This window comes from Mastigoproctus giganteus, chromosome 8 (genome assembly GCF_048544385.1).
Source record: "Mastigoproctus giganteus isolate SK-2022 chromosome 8, ASM4854438v1, whole genome shotgun sequence".
Classification (NCBI taxonomy): Eukaryota; Metazoa; Arthropoda; class Arachnida; order Uropygi; family Thelyphonidae; genus Mastigoproctus; species Mastigoproctus giganteus.
In genome coordinates this window covers 80,212,509-80,237,143 of record NC_143582.1, presented here as the reverse complement: position 1 = coordinate 80,237,143, position 24,635 = coordinate 80,212,509, and the positions used below count along the sequence as shown (strand labels likewise).

The following is a 24,635-nucleotide window of genomic DNA, read 5'->3' as shown; positions in this document are numbered from 1 at the left end:
TCTGGGCCAACCGTACGCCCTAAACAGTTGCACATAGAGTTCGGGGATCTGTTCTCGGTACCACCAGTTACGGTACCCCTATCAAAAACATGAAGAGTGGTGCGGCCGTTCATCATTATTCCGCCCCTCACGAGAACACAGACTCTACTGTAAGTGTTGTTTTCTCTAATGTTGGCTGGATGGCACCGCATTCCTCCTTGTCTACAGATGAAATAACGTCTAGAATTTGTTTGTAGGCTAAAACGGGACTCATCAGAGAACAGAACTGTACCCCATTTGTCAGGGCTCCAAGTCACATGGCACCAGTTTCGACGAGCTCTGAGGTGATTGGGGTTAATGGGACAAAACCAGTGGCTTCCTTGCGTATAGTCCACTTGAATTGAGCCTCCACAGTTCGGTTGGAAATGTTTTCACCTGTGGCCGAAGCAACCTCAAGTGACAGTTGATAACAAGACAGGGTTCAGTCTTGCTGTTAGAGCCAGTTAACGGTCTGTTCTGGTTGACGTAGCACTCGGTGACCTTGGACAGCTCTTGTAATGATTCCTGTCTTCTGAAACTCCTTCCATAGTGCGTGACACATTAAGCTGGCGTGCCAACTCCGCCTGCAACTGCCCGGCTTCAAGTCGTCTGACGGCCCAGCATCTCAAAGAATAATCTAAACGACGATGACTTGCCATCCTGAGTACTAAAGACGTGGTTATTCCACTGAGCAAGCCAAAAAAAAGGGGAAATGAAGTAATGTGGTCGCATCCCATATTTTTATAGGCTTGAATAATTTGCATTATCGCGGCTTTGTAAGGTGGTAGATCGATTTCTATTGGATACTCGGAATTTGCATGCCAGGACGCATATTACATATGTTCGCTTTCGGCCACACTTCACAATAAAATATTAATTTTATTGTGAACTTTGGCTTTAATTTCAGTACTACTCTTCGAAAAGACCACGGCGCAGTATTCGGCCTCGCGGGCAGTACAGTGGTTATGATCGCCGTCCTCCCACACCGAGTGGAAAAGGCCCGAGTTCGAATTCCATCAAAAACGCGAGGAATTTTTATGGGAATGGGTCAGAATTGCACATTCCGGTTTCTTGTTAATTTGCTTGCTCAAAAGAGGGAGCTGCTAGTTGTTCAATTAGTTAGGGGTAGAGTTCAGCGTTCTTAGAAGAGTCATTTAGCGTTGGTTTTATTTTTCTCCTGTCATAGTTGCTCGTTTAAACCACGAAGTCCGTGATCGATGGAACTTTTCTCTTCCGTGTACTGCTTTTAGTAGACTGACAGATTATATAACTGTCATCAACATTCTATAAGGAATTCCCTTATAGACACGCATTCACCACCAGAAACCTTTGTATAAATCTGATTATTGTGCAGCAAAGTGATTAATCGAACATCTGTGACACTGCGTGACGCAGTGGACAGCTCCATCAGAAAGTTGGAACTGTGAAGTAGGAAAGAAGTGGAGCAATAAATCATTGTTGAAGGAAGCTGTTCGTTCAATTTAGCTTTGAACCTACGACATAATAATGAGGTATTTTAGGGAAAGACAGAATAGGCTTTTTATCTGCCAAAATTAATTAATAAAAACCGAACTTTGTTGAAGGAAAATGCTTTACACATAATACCTCCTTTCAAACACCAGTGTGTTGTTGAGGCCATTTTTTTTTCACGAATTTCTGATCATGAATATAAGCCGCAAACTTAAGGTTTCGTTTCAAGCTAACTGAAGAAATGGCTTCCTCGCAGTGAGTTATCTGACATGCGCAGAAAATGTTTTAGTTTTTAGATATTGAATACTGGATGTTATTGTTGACGATGGCCTCCAGAGAAGTAAATCTTGCTGTTACTTTGAACCTTTGAATTGTTCTGTACTCTGCTCGCAACGTTTCCAATTACGTCATCACGCGATTGTTCAGTGATTGGCTGGCTCATGTCCATACAATTTTATAAAATAAACAAACGTTTTTTAATTGGTTAAAAATATTTAACAAATTAAATTTGAATTTGTTTTCGTGAATTTGCTTACTATTTTATAATTTTAATTCATACTAAATTTTATTAATTCAAATTTTATATTACTAACTAGAAGTGATTTGGGATATGTTTTTTTAGAGTTAAACATGGGTTGCAACAGTGTTCCCGTGATAGACTGTAATTTGGTTCAGTGATCACGTGACGATAGACAACAACATCGTAGCAAAGATCTCGTGAATTGAGTATTATTTTAAAAAGTTCCAGAAGACAATGTTTCCCTTTTGGCTTTGATATTCTCTATGCAGCGCCATCGCCACGAGTTGCCTCGGTTTCATGAAAATTCTGGGAACGTGGCATATTTTCATATTAAGAAAATTAATGTGATAACGAATTAACAAACTAACAAAAGCGCGTGGCAAAACTGAGTGGCAAACGTTTTTATCTAACCGGCGTTCAATTTCCTCTGAATAAAGTGTGGCGATGGTTATAGCACCCCCAAACCCTACCTCAATTACACCACTGATTCTAGACATGCCTGTGATGTAGACTTAACACTTTAAAGTTACGATTTTAACATTTTAAACGCACTCTTATTTGACATCTTTCAAAGTCTGTCTCGTTCAACAGTCTTAATTCCATCAGATATCTTCTGCGCTGCCAATTGCATCCGACTGCGTTCACCAAAAAGGATATTATTTGCGATTGCCTCCAATAAGGACATTAAGAAGAGTGACACACGCAACATATTGGCCACGGTGGCGTATTGTTTTGAGAAAATCCCGGAGGACAAGAACAGATAGCTATTACACTTCAGACGCCGGGTGTGATGTGTGCGGCTTCCTTTTAACGGCGATTAGTCGCCGTATTCGACGAACCAAGACGGTGCGCAATGAAATTTAGCTCCCAAATTGAAGCAACAGCCCAATGAGAGGGACGACACTTCATCTCCTGTACGACATCATTCTTCGCTAAAACAATAAACTGCAGGTTGGCGATGCCGCAGTTGATTTATCATTAATCCGCTCCCGCCCGCTGAATAAAACCCGGAAGCGAACCACAGTAATTCGGCCGTAAATTGTAACTAATACAACGGTGCTGCCATCTGTGGCTAACCTGGTAAGGTGACACGCTTGATTTATTTTCATCCGCGTTGGATGGATCCATGCGAAGTGCAACCGGCGAGGGACAGGCTTCATTAATGGCTCTGTTTAGTTGTAAAAGCATCCGAGATGCCTTTTCGCGCTTGAACAACGCGCTTGACATCATCTCTGCACCGTCGTCGCACGTTGCCGATGTCAGCACAAACACCTTTTGCTGACCATGACAGATGCCGCCGGTTTTTCTTTTTTCTTCCCCCCTTCCTCCTCACACGAACACTAGCACGTGCCGCAGATTGCTGCGCGATAATCCTCGCAGTTTCTTTTCGCACAATCGTCCTGTGTGTGACGAAAGTGAACCCCGTGCTTTCAAAAACTTCCAAAGAACGCTGTCACGCAGATAAGGTTGAGAATTGGCGTGTCAATCTTTCATTGGACGTGCAGGGCTGACCGACTGTTGTTTTGAGTCTTTCATCCCACCTCCCTTGTCCGATCGTGTTTCATTCTTCATTTTATTTAATAAAGTAAAATAATTTCTCAAATAATTTAAGTAACATTAAATATAGATTATTTCCCCCGAGTTTTTTCTTTTTAACGTGCTACTAAGGGGTGTATGTAGAAATGTGATGAGAGATGGAATAACTGATTCCGGGTTATCCCCCTATTTAGAGTCAATACTTATGTATCTATCTTAAATTATAAAGAGAAAATTTTCTTTTATTATTATAAATGAATATAATGTTTTAACTTTAAAATTATTAATTTATAATTATCCCTTCTGACGAATCTTTAAAACAATTCCATTTGTTGAGTCCATCCTTCCACCACATTTCTTAATACAAAATATTTATTGTTCGAAAACCTCCGTTTTGAATTTTAATCTCTCTTGTTTTTTTTATTAATCTTTTTGTGGTCCTCTCAGTTCGAAAACAAGATATTTTGGAGAATTAAAGCGTGACTGCAGTTAAGTGGACTCGTAATCTCCGCGCCTTCTAAATTGGGTGGGGAAAGAAGGTCCAGTGTGTGTATAGAAGGGGGGAGGAACGGACTCATTGCATAACTTTGCTAGAAAGATGGATAGGATTAAGCTAACGCTTCAGAAACATTGAGAAACTTCACGTTGAGCGTCTTTGCAAGAAACTCTACTTTTACAACAGCAAAGATTTCTTTGGATCAAGATTTCTCTCCTCCTCCTTCCCCTTCCCCTTATTAAAATGAACTTTTCCAATGCATTTTTCTGAAGTTATAATTTGCCGTCCTTCATTTTATGTTCGGTGTTCAGCATCTGCGAATTGACGAGGTCCTTCACCTCTTGGCTTAGATTTAGCAGCGTGGCCTTCGTAATTTTCTAGCTCATCTTAGAGGGCAACAGAATTCCAGTAAGAAGACAAACAAAGCAAAGAGCTTCAGCTAAAAGCAACTTTTATGACATTCGAGAATGAATGGGTATTTGTCGCTAAAGGGCCACGCGCAAGGCACGACGTCTTTCAGTGCAGTCATCTGAGATACGATTGTTGGCAAGGGATTTAGCGCTTGTGGGCTCATCCCCGACGGAGATTACAACGCGGCATTTACGCCCCGAAAGGTCAGATTGCTTATTGAACTGTGAACTGTTTTCTTTTCAGCGAGGGATTTCGCTTTTCTGACCTTACGCTGTGGTTTGGAACATTTCGGAGGACTCGTTTGAAAGAAGGGATTTTGGACTGCTCGGAAATGTTGGTGAAGGGAAAGAGGCGTCATGAACACGGTAAGCTGCTACTTAGAATACGTGATTCATTCCTTAGTTAAAGCTTTCGATATTTATAAGTTCTGCAATCCTAAATAAGTTAAGATTGAAAATGGATATTTTGATGCAGAATTCGAATTGTAAAAGCAAATCATTTCATTATCGAATCTAAATCGATGAATTTTAAATAATAGGAGTGTAGAAATCAGGGGTTGGATTTCTGTGGTCCAATGTTCCTTAAATCGTGGGTTGATTTGGGATTTTTTTTAAGTTATTCTGTACTTTAATATCTCTCCTTTTTTTTTCATTTTTTGTCTCGAGCGGTTTTAAAATTGCACTGAGGTTTTGTTGTTCTAATCCAGTTCAATTAACCTTTTGGCAGGTGAACATAGAATAATACTGTAGTATATTTTTCAATATACTATAAAAAGCATTTAAAAACAGCCTTGGGTTACTTTTCATTAGTGTCGAGGGAATTCAAGCCACTGCGAATCAGCACACTGCGTGTATAAAAGTGTGCATGTTCAGATGCCAACTTATTCGGGGAAAATAACAGAAAGAAAATTCTACAGAAGTTTTGAATCTTCACCTAAGACTGGCTAACTGTATTAACTATACCAACTGAATCTCTGTTGCTGATACATCGTAGTAGCAACAAAGATTTAGGTCTCAGAAGAATTAACTGACCAGTGACTCTTCAGCTTACTAAGTGCTGGATTTAGACCCTTGTGGGTAGCACGGTTCGTAGAATCTCCGTCCTCCCCACACTGGCTGAAAAAGACCTGGAAAGGACCTGACATGAGGAATTTATGGTCCTTTTTCATAATGTGGCTGAGTTAGTCGATCTCAGGCGAGGGTAGCATGGTTTTTCTCCCGGAAACAAAGGTTTTTCGTCCAGCAAACAGAAAAGCGACGTAATTTGCAAACAGTATAAACAGAGCAATATGGCCTTAGTCGCTGATGCTCCTGAAAAATCCTACCACAGCCGAATTTAGATAATCTGAGGCCCTGGAATACATTTTTTTAGTGGTCCAAAAAAAAACGTATGTCCCTGGACCAACGCCACTGCAGTACGATAAATCCGGACAGTATACCAACGATCAGCCAGTAGGTATGGTGTTAGCATTGTAATAGCAAAAAAAAGAGTGGACTGTTATTGATCAATATAATTTGAGATCAATACTGTTTTCGCAGACAAATGGAGTGAGCGTGCGTGTGTGAATGTGTTGTTATTGGAGGACATTAATAGCCTAGATATAGACTGGAACTTACGGCCTTCATTCAGCAGACCTCTATCTGCGATAGAGGTCTGGTTTCTATATCTGTACATTAGCTCTTTAATGGTGTATTAATGCTGGTTGTATTCACAGAATGTTCCACAAGATTTACCCTAAGGATCTACCCTGACTAAATTCACATTGGTGATCGTTAATCGGTGTAAGGTTGGCTGTTCTACATTACGTTGAAAAAGGTTGAAGTAAAGGATTTTTCATCGATAACTGGTTGGTAGAAATTTCTTTTGATTCCTAAGAAGAGACAGACTATTGGAAAATCGTCCACGTAGCTTTTTCATGGCCATTTTGGAGAGCTTCCAACCTCTTTAGTATGGTTATTGGACTTCCTGTAATATGTGTCTTCGCGAGTTGGTTTTTTTTTATTATTATTATTTTTTTAAATTCAAAATTCTGGTGCCATTTTGATCTGCACAATCTGCCACCTACTGAGAAATGATTTGGTTCGTTGTGTGTCATTTTATACGATTTTCACTATCCAGTAATTGCGCACTCAATTTCATGTACGTTCGCATATATTAGGTATACCCTTAAGGCGCGAGTAATTCAGGTACGGGTATGTTACGATACTTGTATTTCTTTGTCACGAAGATTTCGTTCGGTTCACTTTCTCTCAAGGAAATGCAAATTCTCGTTGGAGTACCATTTTACCAAAATGTACCGTTGTATTTAAATGAAATAAAAAGATCTTAAACAAGTACAGCAACAAACTGTCTTGTAACAGACGCAGCAGGTTGAGAGAAATGAGTCGAGTTGCAACCGCTACAGATCTACACGCTCAACAGAACACACAAAGCTGTCAACAAAATGGCCACCCGAAGTGCCTCCCAGCGATTCGAGGCTGTCCGTGGAGATACCACACGCTGGGTTGGACTCGGGTGCAACTACTAGGCACGCGGAAGTTGTAAGCGAGGCAAGCTTATGCGTAACTCAGCGGGATTTTACTTTCTGTTCGTTTTTATCAGCTCTTCCGGAAAGACACCCTCTTCTCGGAACCCGTCATCGTCACCTTGAGAAAAGATTCGATTGCATCGCCAATCAGTTCGGCATCTATCAGTTCCGAATCGTCCCACTTTACCGTGCATATCGACTCGTCCGGTTGTTGTTGTTCTTCTTCTTCTTCCTCTGCCGGCAGCGAAACAGATTCCGCCTTTTCGACCACCTTTTTCTTGTCCTCTTCCAGAAACACGTCCGCATTGTCCTTTGGTACGTCGTCTTCGCTGTCGAAGGGACTTTGGTTCCGGGGCCTGCTCTCCTCGCTGCCCGTCCTCCTTACGGGCTCTCGTTTCACTTTGCTCTCATTTGTTGGCTCGAACGACGCTGACCTCGTCTGCCTCAAAGGAATCCGTCTGGAAGATGGAGATCGTTTTTTCGACGCCGCCGACAGGATGTTGAGGAGGTCTTCCTTCTTGCACACGATTCCGTCGTCCTGACTTGGTCGCGACATTGGAGCGCAGTCTACCAACGACTGGGAGCCTTTACTCTCAGCTTTGTTACATACGGTGTCGCCGCCACCGTCGACGGAAACCTCCTCGCTGCTGCAAGACGAACGCTTCCTTAAGGATGTCAATCGGGTTTTTAACGACCTTCCATCGCTACTCTTTCCGTCGCTGTCCTCCCCACTGGAAGACAAAGACAGTTTCTTCAGTCCCCGAAGGATTTCTCCCGACGATACGGTCCTGCCGAAGAACTTCGACGTTCGCCAGCCTTGGGACTTACCTGACTTGGCCGACTTGTTGCCGCTTTCTTGACTTAGGAGAGTCCCTTCTGCGCTTTTCGTGGCCGTTAGGGTCTTCTCCCCACTTTCGCTCACTGTATGGGTCATCATTTTGTCGCTGATGGTACGGCGGTGCATACCACGACGCCTTTCGCACACCGACTGAATGACATTTAGCCGCTTTTCGCAATCCGGTTGGACGCTGCTCCTCGTGATGTCTTCTACCTCGGAGGATATGGTGGTCACTCCCTGAACGTGCTTGTCTGTTAAGGCGCTGTGAAACATACACGTCGGCGATACAACCGACATGGCGTCAATCACGGAAGTCCGTCGTGAGGGTGGGTTGCTTCTAATAGGATGGACACTTAAGGAAAGAACTCAACAAAGTCAACTGAAGCGTTAGATGCTGTTCACTGCATTCCATCTTTCTTGTCCTTGCCCTTTGGAGCACTTAGTGCGCGTTTCTCCGAAGGTTTCCTTCTGTTTCTTCCAGAATAGAGGTTCGCTTTAAGTACCCGATCCCTGTTGATATCTGCAAAGATAAGGTAATTGCTGGTTACATCAAATTGCATCGAATATATACAACAATATCAATATGAGTAAACCACCTCAGATTCATTTTAATATCCTCTAAATTTTACCTTTTTTTTATTAAGTTTCAAATTACACAATCCAACAATAAATAGTTTCAGGGCTTGGCTAATTTCTAGATGCTGAGTATTTCTTATTATAAGGTTGGTGACCACTGGTTACTGATTTTTCTAATATGATCGCAAAGAACCTTTCAGAACTGTTGAGAATGCACAGCGCTAGATGGCGTTAGTAAGTGGATGCGAGGACACGAAGGAAATGTCGAGAAACGCCCCAGATATGACCCTATGTAAAATGTCAGGAGATCGCTATGAAGCATAAGCGCCATTTTCTCTCTCTCTACTGTTCTAGTTTAATTAATAGATAACAGAGCAGCAAAAGCTCAATACCTTCTGCGTTATAAATCAATTAGTTAAGAAATGGTGGAATTACCTCTATGATGTCTTGTAGAACATTTCGGTGCTGATACTCTCCGTTGTTGAATAACTATACAAAAGTTTACGTGTATTCCACACCCCCAAAATCAATGATCCAATGCATCACGGAATCGGAGGCCTGCGGACCCCAAGCTCGACCCCAAAATACATCGAATCATAATGGATCTTTTGTAGGTGAAGGGGGTGGTAGCCCTTCACCTATAAAAGTGTTAGGTTGTCATTATCATTAAGTGATTTATCTTTTAGGATGTTAAATAACGAATCGTTGTTTTTTATCCCAAACTTTATGGTTTGTCTGAATGGTTTAACTATATTATATATGTTGGAAGCTAATGCTGAGAATGCAAATGCTTATACCAAACGATGGAACGAATGTTCCATCGTTTTTCCGTAGTTCTTACACTTTGGTCCCATTAACTCAACAATGCTGGCAATGTTTCGATCTCACTTTGGGACCCAAAAAAATAACAAGGTCTGCACGAATTCGTTTTCAAAAAAATGCTTTCTGATTTGTTTTCGAAGCGGGTTCAAAACTTTGTCATAGTTGGGCAGGATTCTTGAGTTAATTAGGCCTCTTTTGTAATTACTATTTAGAACAATAAACGAAGATTTGGTTCAATATTTACGTGGTAGTGATGTTGTTGATGGTGGTTTTTTCGTGCGTCAGCCAGTCGAGGACTACTTTGAGCTTGTATGTATTTTGTCTGTGGTGACTGGAAAATCTGCGGGCTAAGGTCCTGATTAACTCACTTTAAGATCTCAGAAAGGGGGAAATTCTACTCCTTGAGATCGAATTAGCCGATCTCATGAAGAGCTCTTTAAAAATTTATGATTTCTAAATTAATAACGAGAATTTAGGAAAGAAATTTCCCAATTTCTGAGAACTGTTTAGTATAAACTTGAATTTGTGGTAAATGTAGCTTTTGCATCTACGTTCACACACGAGTGATTCTTTAGGGAAGGAGATGCCAGAAGTTTATCAAACAGAGAGCTAAATGATTTTGTAATAATAATAAAAATAAGAAAGGCGCCTGAAGTGGATGGGATATATACAATTATATTAAGTGAGGTAGCAAAGGAAATAAACAAACCATTAATCATAATTATGGAGCAGCTTTGAATTCAGAGGAAGTCCCCAAGGACTGGAAATGTGCAAATGTATCTCTAGTTCCCAAAGGGGATCAAAGGGTGACAAGATTAATTACAGACCTGTTAGTTTAACTTCTGTTCTACGGAAAATAATGGAGTCACTGGTTTATAAAAGTTTAAAAAATTGAAAATAAATAAAAGTTAATAAAAAGAAGTACTGCAGGGCCTTCTAGACAGGAATGCAATTATACTGCAGTCACAGCATGGATTTCTTAAGGAGCGATCTTTTCTAACCAGTCTCATTGGATACTATGATGCAGACATAAAGCAACTGGATGCAAAAAGTAATTTTGATATCTTATTCTTGGATTTCACGAAAGCTTTTGATACTGTTGCACGTAAAACACTGCTGTACAAATTGGAGCAGTATGGCATTAAGGGAAAGTTGCTACAATGGATAAAAGGTTGGTTGAATGGGAGAAGCCAGAGAGCGGTAATAAATGGATGCTGCTCTTCGAGGACAAATGTTATTGGTGAAGTCGCCCTGGGCCCATTGTTGTTTTGTGTATTTATCAACGATAGATAAAGGTATATTAGGCTTAATGTCCAAGTTTGCAGACGATACAAAGGTTAGCAGGTTGGTTAACGACAGTCATGCGGGTGAGCTACTGCAACAAGATGTAGAAAAATTGGATATTTGGGCTGAGAAATGGCAATTGAAATTTAACATTGACAAATTCGAGCCACTTCATATTGGTAGCAGTGATACCAGAATAACGTATCCATTGTGTGGTACTGCACTCAGGGTATTGAAAAATGAAAACAACCTGAGCGAGCGTAATTCTTCAGTCTGTTAATGAAGGTTTCTGAGCAATGCAGACGGGCAGCCAGGATAGTTCATGGAGTTTTATCAATGATATACAGGAATTTTGTTAGCAGGAACAAGGAGATGATTATCCCATTGTATAAGGCAAAGGTCGGGCCACATCTTGAGTACTGCAGTCTGGAATCCTCATTTTAAGAAGGATGTAGAGTTGCTGGAACGAGTACTTTATTGGTAAGAGCACTCGTTCCCCTTCTGTGGAGAAGGGGAACGAGTGCTCTTACCAATAAAGGCTTCAGTTCTGCAAATTGCAGCGTATGGAGACTAGGCACTTGTGAGGTGATCTGATTGAGGTGTGTAAGGCCTCGAATGTGTTGAGGAAACTCAGTGCTGTTGGGATTCTTCCTCATGTGGAGATTACACACATGAGGGGAAGAGGTTTTTTTCGCTGATGCTGTAGTAGTGGCATGTGATGCAACAAAGCAAGCGTATGAGCTTATGCAGCATCAGCCAAAAAAAAAAAAAAAAAATTCACACAACCATTCCCTCTAAATGTTTGTCCAGTTCCTCCTTAAATTTATTTAACCTATCAACTTCAACGACGATAGATGGAAGTTTGTTCCAGCAATTAACCACCCGCTGGCTAAAGGCAAATTTCCACGCATCTATTCTACCTCTGTCTTTCCTTAATTTGAATTTATGCCCCCTTAGGTTCGTAATCTGAACAAGTGGAAGGATCCCATCAGAATTGAGCGTGCTCAACCCATTCAAGGCCTTATACACCTCAATCAGATCACCGCGCAGGGGCCTAGTCTCCAGCCACTGCAATTTGCAGAACTTAAGCCTCTCTTGGTAAGAGGATCCCTTCATTCCCCTCACCAATCTTGTTGCCCTTCTCTGTACACGCTGAAGTAAATCTACATCCTTCCTAAAATGAGGCCTCCAGACCTGTACGCAGTACTCAAGGCGTGGCCTGACCATTGCCTTATACAGAGGGATAATCACCTCCTTTTCCCTGCTAGCAAAATTCCTATATATCATTGACAAAACTTCATGACCTGCCCTGGCCGCCTGTCTGCATTGCTCACAAAACTTCATATCTGACTGCACAATTACTCTCAGGCAGTGGTGGGATTCAAATAATTTAACAACCGGTTCGCTGCCCTAATGACAGTTCTAAGTATAAAAAAACTATATACTGAAAGGTAGTTTATTATTTCATGCAGTTAATACTTAAATAAGAACAATAAAAGAGGTCCACAAAACTGTATTATGTTATAAGAAAGAGTTTTAAAATATTAAATAATACCTGACAAAGAACAATAAAATTGTTATTTAAGATATTTCCATATTGCTTCTTGATTGGCGTCCTCACTTGCAATTTTCTTCACTTTTATCCGAGCATCATCGGCTGAGTGATTTATCCTTAACCACTGTAGGAGTAGGATCCCATTCCTTTAGAGGTAGGCCGATTAGACTAATAGTCATTGTGTTTGATATATTAGAAACAGTTAGGCGACTTCTCTTCTCTGAACATATGTTCATCTTTGAAAAACCCCTTTCCGCTTCTGCTGAACTTACAGCAATTGTTCTGACAATATCCTCTTTAGCTCTTTGAACACTTTCAGGAATTGCATAATTCTGGGAATTTTTTAAAACGTTTCCCACGAAATCTCGATAATCATTAATATCAATTTGGTAATTAAAAATGTCATTAAATACGAGCAATTGTTCTTCAGCTGCTTTCCATGGAACTAGTACTTCTTCATTATTCCAGTAATCTGGCTCCAAAAAATTGAATTTATTCCTATCTTGAAATTGGCTACAACTTGCTTTTAAATGTTCACAATCCATTAGTCTTTTTTTCAAATTCATTACGATGTTTTCTAAAAGTCTTTCCCGAGGAAGCCCGACAAATCGATGATTTTCTACAAATTTTATATTTTTGAAGGTTTCTGAAGTAATTAATTCATCAAACTTTTTTTTCGTATGGACCCGTTTCCTTTCCAAGCATTTGAAAGGTTTTAATAGATCTTATCACGAGTTTTTCAGCCTTTATTATGTCTACATTTCTTGCTTGCAGTGCATTTGAAAGAAGAGAAATTTCGTTAAAATATCAATCATCAATGCCAAATCAGTTATAAAATATATATTTTCAAGACGGGCAGCCATACCTAAGTACTTTTTATTTGAATAAAAATAGTTATGTAGCGCTGGATAAGCGCACAAAACAGCTAGAGTTGACCTTAAACTACAGGCAGCCCATCTTGGTCCCAAAACTCTACCAATCTTTATAATTTCAATTCCAAGTTGTTCGGATATTTTGGAAAGTTCAATTTGGTTCTTATTGATTGATTAAAAATAGTATATATCTTATCAATAAATATTTTTACAACCTGTTTGTCACGGGTAAGTTGTGATAAAAACGTCAATTACCACGTGCACACTTGCATAAGGATTCCAACATGGAAGAACATTCTTCCACGGCTTTCGAAATGGGCGATAAGATTACCCTTGAAATCTATATTTCTATTGGTTCGTTGTGTCCTAGCTTCCTATTGTTTTTATTAATCGGGGAACACCAACGCACCCATAATATCTCGTGTGGATTTAAGGCGTAACACAAAGCTGAAACAAATGAGTATGTCACCCCCTGGTTGTTTGGCACTTTTTCTCTTTACGTTATATGTTTGTTTACAAACGCGAGCGAATAAAAATTTAGTATTTCATCAAAGGTATAATGAGTTTTATGAAATAAATAAATATTACAAGCATAGTTCCGTCTAATTTTTTTCACCTATGGACGGAATGAACATTGCTACGGGCACTTGGAATACGCTGTTGCGTATTCCAAGTGCCCATAGTAATACTTCTACCCATATGCAGTACTTTGCATTTGTCAATGTTAAACTTCAGTTGCCACTTCTCAGCCCATCTGCCCAAATTTTCTAGATCATGTTGCAGTAGCACACTGCCATTACTGTCATTAACAACCCTGCCAACCTTTGTATCATCTGCAAACTTCGATACTAAGCCTGATATACCTTCATCAATATCATTGATAAATATACAAAACAACAGTGGACCCAACACCGAACCCTGTGGGACTCCACTAATAACATTAGTCCACGAAGAGCAGCACCCATTAATTACCACCCTCTGTCTTCTCCCACTTAACCATCCTTTTATCCATTGCAGCAACTTACCCTTAATACCATTCTGCTCCAATTTGTACAGTAGCCTTCCATGCGCAACAGTGTCAAAAGCTTTCCTGAAATCCAAATATATGATATCAAAATTATTTTTGCATCCAATTCCTTTGTAACCACATCATAGTATCCAACAAATTTGTCAGACAAGTAAAAAATTAAGTAAATTGCAGCCATTATCAACCCACTGCAGGATGGAAGCCTCCTCAACAATTCATGCTGAGGGAAAAACTTTCCCTTAACAAACCCATGCTCTGTCTGAATTATTGCTGCAGTCTTGTCTAGATGATCCTGTAATGCATCTTTAACCAGTGACTCCATTATTTTACCCGAAACAGAAGTTAAACTAACAGGTCTATAATTACCTGTGTCTCCCTTTGATCCTCCTTTGTGGATTGGGGTCACATTTGCACGTAAAATAATGAACCAATGTATACTCCCCACCATGACTTATGGAAGCGAAACTTGGGCACTCACCAAAAGAATGGAAGAGAAGCTGAGAATTACACAGCGAAGAATGGAACGAATCATATTGGGAATCAGACTGTTAGATAAGAAGAGAAACACATGGATTAGGCAGCAAACTCAAGTAAAGGACATTCTTATCAAAACTAAAGAACTAAAATGGTCTTGGGCAGGACACATAGCTCGAAGACATGATGACAGATGGACTAAGAAAATAACAGGATGGTACCCAAGAGGAGCTAGAAGAAAACCTGGAAGACAAAGGCGGAGATGGATAGATGAAATTCATGAGTTTGTGGTATCCATGGATGGCCAGTGCTCAAAACAGAAGGAACTGGAAAGTTGCTGGAGAGGCCTTCATCCTGCAGTGGATTGAAAATGGTTGATGATGATGATTGGACATCTCCAGTCCATGGATGCTCTCATAATTATGGCTAAGGGTTTGCTTACTTCCTTTGCCGCCTCCTTTAATATAACTGGATAGATCCCATCCACCCCAGGTGTCTTTCTTATGTTTAACTTCAACAATTTCTCCTCCACTTTACTCTCAGTTATTACAAAATCATTAAGTATCTTGCTACAATTTGATAACCTTCTGGCATTCCTCTCCTTGAATAACTCCTAATGTGTGAATGTAGATGCAAAATACTCATTCAGTTTGTTTGCTATCTGAGCAGGATCATCAACGGTCGAACCATCGATGTCAAGTGGACCAATCAGATTCATCCCCTTCCTTTTTAGAGTTTATATAAGTAAAGAAATCCTTGCTGTTTTTCTTAACATCCTTTGCCAAAGATTACTCGTAATCTGCCTTGGCTTGTCTAACCTCCTTTGTGACTTGATTACAGACTAGCTTATATCTGCCATAGGCTTCTGAGTCGCTTGATAATTTATATGCATCCCATGCATTTTTCTTCTCTGTCACGAGTCTCATTAGTTCATTTGACAACCATTTAGGCCTAAACCTTGAACAATATTTCTTAATAGGTATGAAATTTTTAGTAGCTTCCACGATTAATTCCTTGAAAGTATAAGCTTACTTTCTAGCATCGTTTGCCACTACTAAATTCCCAACGTATGCCATTCACCAAGAAATACAATCCATCAGTTTAAGAATGATTGCCATACAAAGAAACCAGTATTTGAATTAACGGGAGAGTTGTGGTAGACTGTTCTTATTTCAAAATTAAAACCGACTATTTGAATCTTCAAATAGGTCTATTAAAAACGACCTAAAAGAAATGAAATCATTTATCTAGTAAAGAACGTGATATTATAAAGGAAGAGAAGCTTTAAAAAATTATTCTAATTTCATTTACGTTTTGTATGAATTTTTATTTACTTTTTTGGCCATCCACGTTTGTCTCATCGTTTGGTACATACTCTAGTACTTTTGCCGTTTGGCTCCATTTTGTATATAGCATCCAAACGACTAACTGCAGATTGGGCAGTACAGTACCTGAATTCCCGATCAGTGGACGGAGGACTACTGAGGGACTTGTCTATCCCTCAGTGGTTTTACTACTATTCCCTGTTCAAAATTGGTTAGATAAAGTCGCTTTAGAAATGTGCCATAAATAATACATTTCGAATATATGTACACCAGTATTTGATTTTCCAATTCTGTGAGCCCCTAGATTCGACCCCGGAATATCCTTAATTTTTCCACTAAGTGTAAACGTCGTCCTCCTTTACAATATAGTAAAATCCTTATTCGTTTGCTAACGTCTGAGTTCGAATTCTGTGAAGATGGGAGAATTTTCACGTGGCCGATTTAGTCAGCCTCGAAATTGGGAAATTTGTTTGGATACGTGAAAACAGGCAAACCGACCATATAACACACGCAATTTTAGGACTAATTGCTAACTATGGCCATGGCAGGAGTGTACACCACACGTCTAAGATTATTTTTATCAATAAAAATCATTTATTGAATATACTAACGCCTCATGGCTTTAGTTGCTTTGGCGTGAATCTACTGCCAAAAACTTGGCTTTGTTTCTAGAGCGTTTTGTACAATATTTCCAAAGGGGGACATTTCACTTTGATCTCGTTGACTGTAACTTGGTAACGCACTGGGTGGCCACTTTATTAGGTACATCTACTCTTTTTAAGAACTGAAACTCCTTCAGTAACTGCGTGGAGCATTCGGACCATGCGACGTAAATCAGGTGGACAGATACGCAGGAATTCAGTGGAAGAAAAGGTAAGAAGAAAGATTTAAGTGACTGAAAGTGGCAGTGTAGTCGACGCCAGACGCGCCAGTATGAGTATCTTACAAAATACAACCTTCATGGGATTTCCATGTAAGAGTGAGTCTTGGGTGTATCGAGAAAAGTCCAATAACCAAATAAAATCCAGCCAAAGCTGGTGCATCTGTTATACAGATGGGGTATCACAGTTGTCAATACCCCATCCGTGACAACTGGACTGTAGATGATTGGAAGAACGTTTCCTGGTTTGATGAATTCTACTTTCTGCGCTTTTTATGCTGATGGAAGACCAGAATATGGCGAAAACAGTGAATCAGTCCATGAACTCATCCTGCAAGTGACAGCGATGCAGGATTATGGTGAATGTTTAATGGCGTGGGGAGTGTTCTGGGGTGCATGAGCCCCTAAATACTGGTGGAGCAAGATTTGGATGCCTCAGGTTATCTGGAAATTAATTACGACCAGACGCAACCCTTCATGGCAATGTATCCATTATGAATGGGTTGTTCCAACAGGAAAATGGCCAGAATTTTATATAACTGAATTCAGAAAAGGACAGTGAATTCAGCCTACTGCCGTGGCCTCCAAATCACCAGATTGCAATCTATCTGAGGACTGTGCAATAAGGTGGAACCAGCTCTTCTGAGTAGATATCCACAACTAACGAATTTTCAATAATTGGGAGAAACAACTGAGCCAACGTGGACCTAGTATCATCCCTGTGACAGGCTTTCGACATCTAGTTGAATTCATGCCACGACGTTGTGGCATGAATTCAACTATTCAATCCAGGCTGTTGTGGACCTACTCGCTGTAGGTAGGTATACAAAGAGTGCATAGTGCCTTACTTATAACAGCAGTATATTAAAAACAGCTTCATTATTATTAATAATTAAATAAATAAAGGAAAAATAATATTTACTCATAATTAACTTCCATATAAGCTAATATTTAAAGGTCCTTCAATTAGTATTTTATGGATAATATAAATACTTTTTTCGTATATTATTTTCTATAAAATTTAGAGGTTTTCTATCAACAAAGGATATTAAAAGGAAAGCCCATCGGTTTAATATTGAGTTACACCTCCGATTTTCGGTTGTCAAGCTGTCCGTGGATATTTCGAAGTTAATATCCCGTCAATCGTACCCTGAAATACTCAACTCATGATCCTCTGAAGAAACGCCGTAAATCTTACAGCAAGTCATTGACCCGACGCTAATCCCCCGTCAACCCCCGTGCTGTGTTGACAGCGAGACCTACCCCCATTAAAAATAAAAGGGTTGGTCGATGTGTATCTGCCGTAAGTTGATATCAATGTTCAGGATTTTCTCGAGCGAAACAAGCTCTCTCGCTCAATCGTAGCGTCCACCTGTGCTGTCCGTTGCCAACAAGACCCGAAGACAACAGGTCGCTACCAAAATTTCGCGGGAGACAGGCATTGGGTTAGTCGGAGCGATACATGCACTGTCATGGCAACAACCTCCACCTCCTCCCGAGTTTCCATTGTACTCATAAACGGATCGATAAGGAAAATGGACGTCGTTTGTTGGACGCGCGCGAGACCCACATTTATCACACTGTTGCCGGATGTATTTGCATAGCGAGACATCTGTACGGAGTGACCCAAGCCGTTGGGGGAGGCGGTGATTTCTTTTGGTGTTCTGTGTATATGTGGGTCGTGGCCTCGTTGAAAGAAAGGATTCGTTGGTTACAAGTGCTGTAAATATAATTGACTTTACACGCAAACCATTCTTACCCCCTGGTGAGAAGCGCCCTCTTTACAATACGGAGTTCGAGCCATAGTAATGGCTCTGTGATGACCGTGTCATATGATATCGGCAAACAATCCGCCTGCTTGCTAGCCTTGGGCTTACTAAACGCCTGTTGTTCACTTGCGATCAGACCGACAATTTATTTAACCATTCTTATGTCTAAAGTGCAGCCTGTGGGTACTCAATTTCTTCGGTGACCTTTTTAAGCGCTCTGTTAACCAGCTGCTAGCATTCAAATGGTTAATTATCTTTCCAGGGACTTTTTCTGACCCAAAATTTAAATCTGTCTTTTGGAAATCTATTTGATTGCGGTTGCCCTTTCGCATTAAACCCTTACCGTACTTAAATTTCTTCACCATATGCCACTCAGTATTAAACAATAAGCGTTCATCTATTGTCTGTGGTGAATACTTCTACAACACGAAAATTCAGACATAATCCTTAGAATATGGACATTTGTGTTGAATAGAGAGTCCATGGTAAGTTCTATAAGTGGTTTTTTGAAGAAGTTGGGGGACGAGAATGTAGTTTAAACATTTTCTTCCCCATCAATGAAGTTTCTGCTGCTCATCTCCGAGTAAAATCACTCGGAGTGGCATCGTAACGCGCTGTGTACTGTAAATTTTGACCTGCGTGCGTCATCTCGTGGATTCTTTTGAATAATGAGGGCTCCACATCGCTCGACTCTCATTATTTCCCAACATCGGCTTTCCGGTATCCCGATGAAACTCGCCCGGGAAGCAAAGAGCAAATTTTAACCCAGTGTCCGGGATCGACGGTAAATAATATAAGAAAGTCAACCTTTGACATTTGTTGTACAGTTTCACGTTATTAATAAAGTTCAACGTCGGTGGCTGTACGGATAACGAGAGATAAACCCCCGCACGTTCGCTTTGTTTTTCCACGCTCTACAGCTGAGTTGGGCAGCATTTCGGGAGTTAAAGGGATTGTTTCCTCCCCTCTCCAGCATCTAACAGCGCACGAGTTGTGCTCAAGGCTGTCCAGGTGGGGGTTGGAAAGACGCCCACTTGTGTCTGTCAGTAGGGCACGATGGATTTTAGTTGTATACGCGTCTTATGAAGGGAAATGCAGAAAACTCCCGGTGGGTCTCGACCTCCTTCTACTTTGTCTTGTTTCTCATGCGGGGGAGGGGAATATAAAGGTTCTCTCAGAGCTTTTTTTCTAAACATCTCTTTATAAACTGTACGAGTGGAAAAGATAATGCTTTAAAGCAGGGGTTCTTAACTTTTTTGCTTTAAGTGAGCAAGATTTTGGCTTACCACGCGCGAGCACCAAATATTAAAATATACATATTTTTCTCAATTAATTTTTGGGCGCTAGTATTTATGACCTTATCAGCGTGAACCTTGAATTTGAAGAGATGATTGATGCCAAAACATGTTGACATTCTATGTTGATCAAAACATAGAAAGTACTTTGAACGCTTCTCTTTGTAATAAAGCAATTTTTTTGCAGTCAGAAGACCCCCAGAATTTTAAAATAGTTGTGTTGGAAAAGACATTTCACAGATCAAGACGACTGCATATCAACAAGTTCAAACTTGTTCTAACTTGACAGCTGCTACTTCATTTTGATTGAAAATTTGTTTCAGAATTTCTGTAATTTATCGTTAATTCAAATTTTGGGAGGTTCTTTTTCAAGCATTCAAATCTTTCTTGGAATTGTTCACTGAGGTCTTTGATTATATTCATTACAAACGATGGGCACTCCCCAACAGTTTCTTCCACACATTTTGAAGAGTAGGAAAATGAAGCAAATTTCCTTTTAAAACTTTATTCCGAAACACTTGAAGTTTTTTCTCAGTTATCTCCTCGTATAAAACTACCACAAATTTATCTTTTCCCCTGTAGCCTCAAATTTAACTAATTTAAATGGCTGAAGATGTCAACCATGAATGTTATCTTGAAATCTTCAGTAAAAATTTCATTAAAAAGGTTTTCTTTATTGCTTTCTATTAGAAAACCTTTTACTTCTTCAAACACCTCCCAAATTCTGAAGAGCGCCTTTCCACGAGCTTGAAGATCTTCCAAAAATATTTTTAGAAGTCGCTTATTTAGGGATTTACCAATAAAATGGTTGATGACTTTAACAATGACTTTAAGACATCCTGTAATTTGTTTTTGATTTTTCATTCGTGAACGTGAGGCCTCAATATGAATCAAAAGTGATAATGCACAAAAATAGTTATCCTCTCATCTGTATTAGATAAGCAATAAGGCCTTTGTTGTTACCTATCATGGAAGGTGAACCATCGGTAACAATTGATACAAGTTTACTCAGATCAATTTTGTTCAGTGGGAGGAATTTCATAAGTGGGTCATATGCATCTTTGGGATGCTGTGGAAAGGTCCGTTCGAGCATCCTGTGGAAAGGTCCTGTGGCGCATCTTTGGGATGCTGTGGAATGGTCCATTCGAGCAAGCGCTCATTAGGGCATGTGCAATTAAGGCAAGTGACCATTAGTGCTTCTGAGATTAGGGCAAGTGGGAGTAAACCGCTTTAAAGAGACCGAATATTCTTCCCCCCCTCCCCCCTGGATTCGCTTCTTGTGGTGTTCCACGAGTATTGTCACATTTACCACGTGATCCAACGTATAAGAAAAGTGCAGTTTTCAAGACATGATTTCTGTTAGACTGCAAACAAAAAAGAACCATGATTCCTAGTTAAAAATCTCTCTCTCGCTCTATTTTTTTATTCTTCTAAAGACACATTTATCTTCTCCCCTTACAAGGCTGGAATAAAACCTGCGAATGTTCATTAATCGGGTCCCTCTTGGAAGTCTGAAACTCATCTGAAATGCAACTTACGTCAGTAATTTGTAGTTCCCGTGATACCATGGAGACCACAAAGTAGTTTCTTTGGTTTATAATTAGCTTTCCAGACTTCAGACAATATTTTCATGGCATTGACAGACTGCCGGCGACGGAAGGTGCCTTTTATGTTGGAAAAGGCAGTTGGATTCCGCAATATTTTATCAAAAGTACGGTTTATTCTTTTTGGTTAAAGCCCTTATTTCACTAATATCAATACTCAAGGATCCGTAATCATTCAGCATCAGGAAAGGTCAAGGACTGAAGTCTGGTTAATCACTGTAAAATTTTTTCTAGGGTTTTAAATCCAGTACCAAGTTCAGTTCAGGTTCAGGCTCCAAAATTAATGCTTTCTGGCTTGCCAGTCAATTATAATTTGAGATTTTCAATAACTGTTAGTGGTAGACACCTTTTTTAGTTGCTGCCTCTTTGAGCATTCCACACAAACAGCCTGTCTAGACAAAACACTTAGAGTACAATGTTTCATAAAAAGAAGCCACTTACGGATAATTTTCTCGAATAAAATTTTATTGCTTCAATAAAATAAATGGAGATAATGGGGCATCCTTTCCTGTGATTAAACTTGAAGTAAAGAAAGTCAAAATATATCGTCCCGGAAGTTCTTTCAGTTGTGCTTTCATTAACGATAAATTTAGACACTTATTTTGAAATAACAAATTAAAAAAGAAAAAGAAAACACCCTTCGAAAGTGTTGACTAAAGACTTAGAGTTAAAACATAAAGAAATCATTCATAAATATTTTTTATAATAACTGGACGATCTCCCTAAAGGGAGGGGGAAAGAAAGAATATCGATAACCATTTTAACCACTGCAGCCGAGTAGTCAAAAGCTATGGTATAGTGGTACACGCATTTCAGTTGGCCAAGGAATATATGCAATTTATAAGCGCTATACACTAATATAAATAAAGGACATTCTTATAAAGACTAAAGAGCTGAAATAGACTTGGGCAGGACACATAGCTCGAAGACATGATGACAGATGGACCCAAAAAATAACCGAATGGTACCCAAGAGGAGCTAAAAGAAAACCTGGAAGACAACAACGGAGATGGACAGATGATATTCAAGAGTTCATGTGCAGTTAATGGGTGGCCATTGCACAAAACAGAAGGAACTGGAAAGTTGCTGGAGAGACCTTCATCCTGCAGTTTGCAGATTGAAAATAGCTGATGATGATGATACACTAATGCTTCATGACCTTTGCTTTTGGTGAAAAATCCCAAGAAGTAATCTTTAAACGGTGCAAATTTCTTGAATTCTGAGAACCCATCTAAATACGCATATCTTCCTTCATCTGTATTCTAATCCACTCTTCTGATATTAACTATTGAAATACATTGAGGTTTATAAAATAAGCATTCCGAGTTCATATTATTAACACCTTTTTACGATTAAAATTTGAAATTCGTGGGTTTGATGAATCCTTTAAAAAGCTAATGCTGAAACAGACTGGTTATTTTCACTGGAAGATGTTCGAAAGGGGACATTGATCTTACAATTTCAATGGAGAAGGATGGATGCAAGTCAGTGAAGTAATTAAGTAAGATATATACTACGTTTTGAAGTAAATGAAACTACATTCAGTCTGTGATAGAAATCCAACAGTATTGGATTCTCTAAACCAGCAGGACAAAAGAAACGAAGAACTACAACTGTAGTTCAAGACCATTATCTGCTTATTTGTGACTAGCTTTTATAAAGTTTTCTTCTGCGGCCTTCCGGCATCTTGGAATAAAGTAATAACTTTCTGCAGCCATGTTCTGTTTGAATTACGTGCACCCGTGTGTCCCACTGTGTGTTTTCCACGAGAAAACCACCGAGATGATACACAGCAATATGGACAAACTACATTTTCGCATAACGCGGTTCCGCTTCGGAATAAATCAACTCGGAGAGCGAGAGCGGGTGGCTGATGTAGAAACGGTTGGACTGTCACAGTGTGGTTAACCAAAAAATCAATACCGTTGTTGTATCCGTCTGACCCATATTGGCTAGATGTAGGTAGCGACGGCAGGGATTAGCGACACATCGGGGTGTATCGGGGGACACAGAAAATACAGAGAGACATTAAGGGTGAGAAGAAACCAATGGAATGCGTGAAGGAATTATTAAACAAAGTGAAGAACTTAAAGTGTCCATCGAATGCTGGAATTTCTATGCTCTCCGAAAAAGTTGTAAATGAATTCGTTTATTAATGTTTGAAATCATTTGAACTATAAAAATTCAGTCTGACAGAAGACAACTCGATGGGCTGGGTTTAGGTGCTTAAGTCTTCATAATGGCTAAGATTCGAAGGACGATTATTCTTCGAACTCCCCATGAAGTTATGCTCGTCCCCCCCATTAAAATCTCTGTTCTTGCTGGAGGAACAGATATAAATATTTTCTTCGATATCTGTCTTAAAGTGATAGGAGTATTACACAAGGACCACCTGTTTTATTAAAATCCAAAGAGGTCTCTAAATCGTTGCCAATTTAATATCACAAAGTTTTTTTTGATAATATCGTGTGAGACAGCGTTATTCAAATGGAGGTAAAATTATAACGTTTGTCATTGGTTTACATTTACACTCATCGAACATCAAAAATACATGTCTGATCAAAAAAAAGATGTGGTTATTAAAATACCATACATTAAAATAAACCCAAGAAATGCCTTTAGTAATTACCACTCTTATGCCACGTGAATATTAAGATAGTTTTATTCAATAACTAAATTCCTATATCTGAAGGTGACGTTTCGGAAACCTTGTCGGTACCCGTCATCAGACCATATATTAGGTCACCCCCCCCCTCTGCTTGCAGAATGTTTTCATTCCTACTGTACACTCTTTAAATTGAAAGATACATTACCTTAATGTATAGGAATTCAGTTATCTGAATTCTTTAAACGGGTAGTAAACTCGATCTTATTGCATTTCAGAAAATACCGATAGCTGGAATTGTGTGGATTTTTACGTTATTGTGAAATGTGTTTCCCTTCACTGAAACCTTCAATCATATAAAAAACAAATTTTCAGAAACTTCTCTTCATTCCTATTTACTATTACAATGACGAAGGGAAAGTGACCAACGAAAAGTGCAAATGGTGGTAGTGCCAGGAAACGAAACAAAATTGATTTAGAAATGAAGATGAAAATGATTAAGAAGTACGAAGCAGGACAAAGTTTGTCATCTATTGCAAGGGAATTAGGTCTCGCTGTTTCAACAGTGAATACTATTTTTAAAGGACAGCGCGCGTATAAAAGAAAGTGTCAAAGGATCAGCGCACTTAAGATCAACAGAGATCACAAAACAGCGTTCACGTGCTATATCGAAGATGGAACAGCTGTTAATAATATGGATGGAAATTCAGATTAAGAAGCAAGTGCCCCTG

General features: G+C 39.6%; 1 protein-coding gene across 2 annotated transcripts in view; it reads right to left on the bottom strand.

Moving 5' to 3' along the window:
• Positions 1-6,750: 6,750 nt before the first annotated feature.
• The window catches only part of LOC150081671 (uncharacterized), a 55,445-nt gene continuing 37,560 nt past the window's right edge, over positions 6,751-24,635 (bottom strand). For both annotated transcript variants that reach the window (XM_090379540.1, XM_090379539.1), the window contains exon 2: positions 6,751-8,336. In XM_090379540.1, the coding sequence (XP_090235666.1) occupies positions 7,049-8,113 (1,065 nt within the window). In that variant the 5' untranslated portion in view covers positions 8,114-8,336 and the 3' untranslated portion in view covers positions 6,751-7,048. The remainder of the gene's footprint in view (positions 8,337-24,635) is intronic.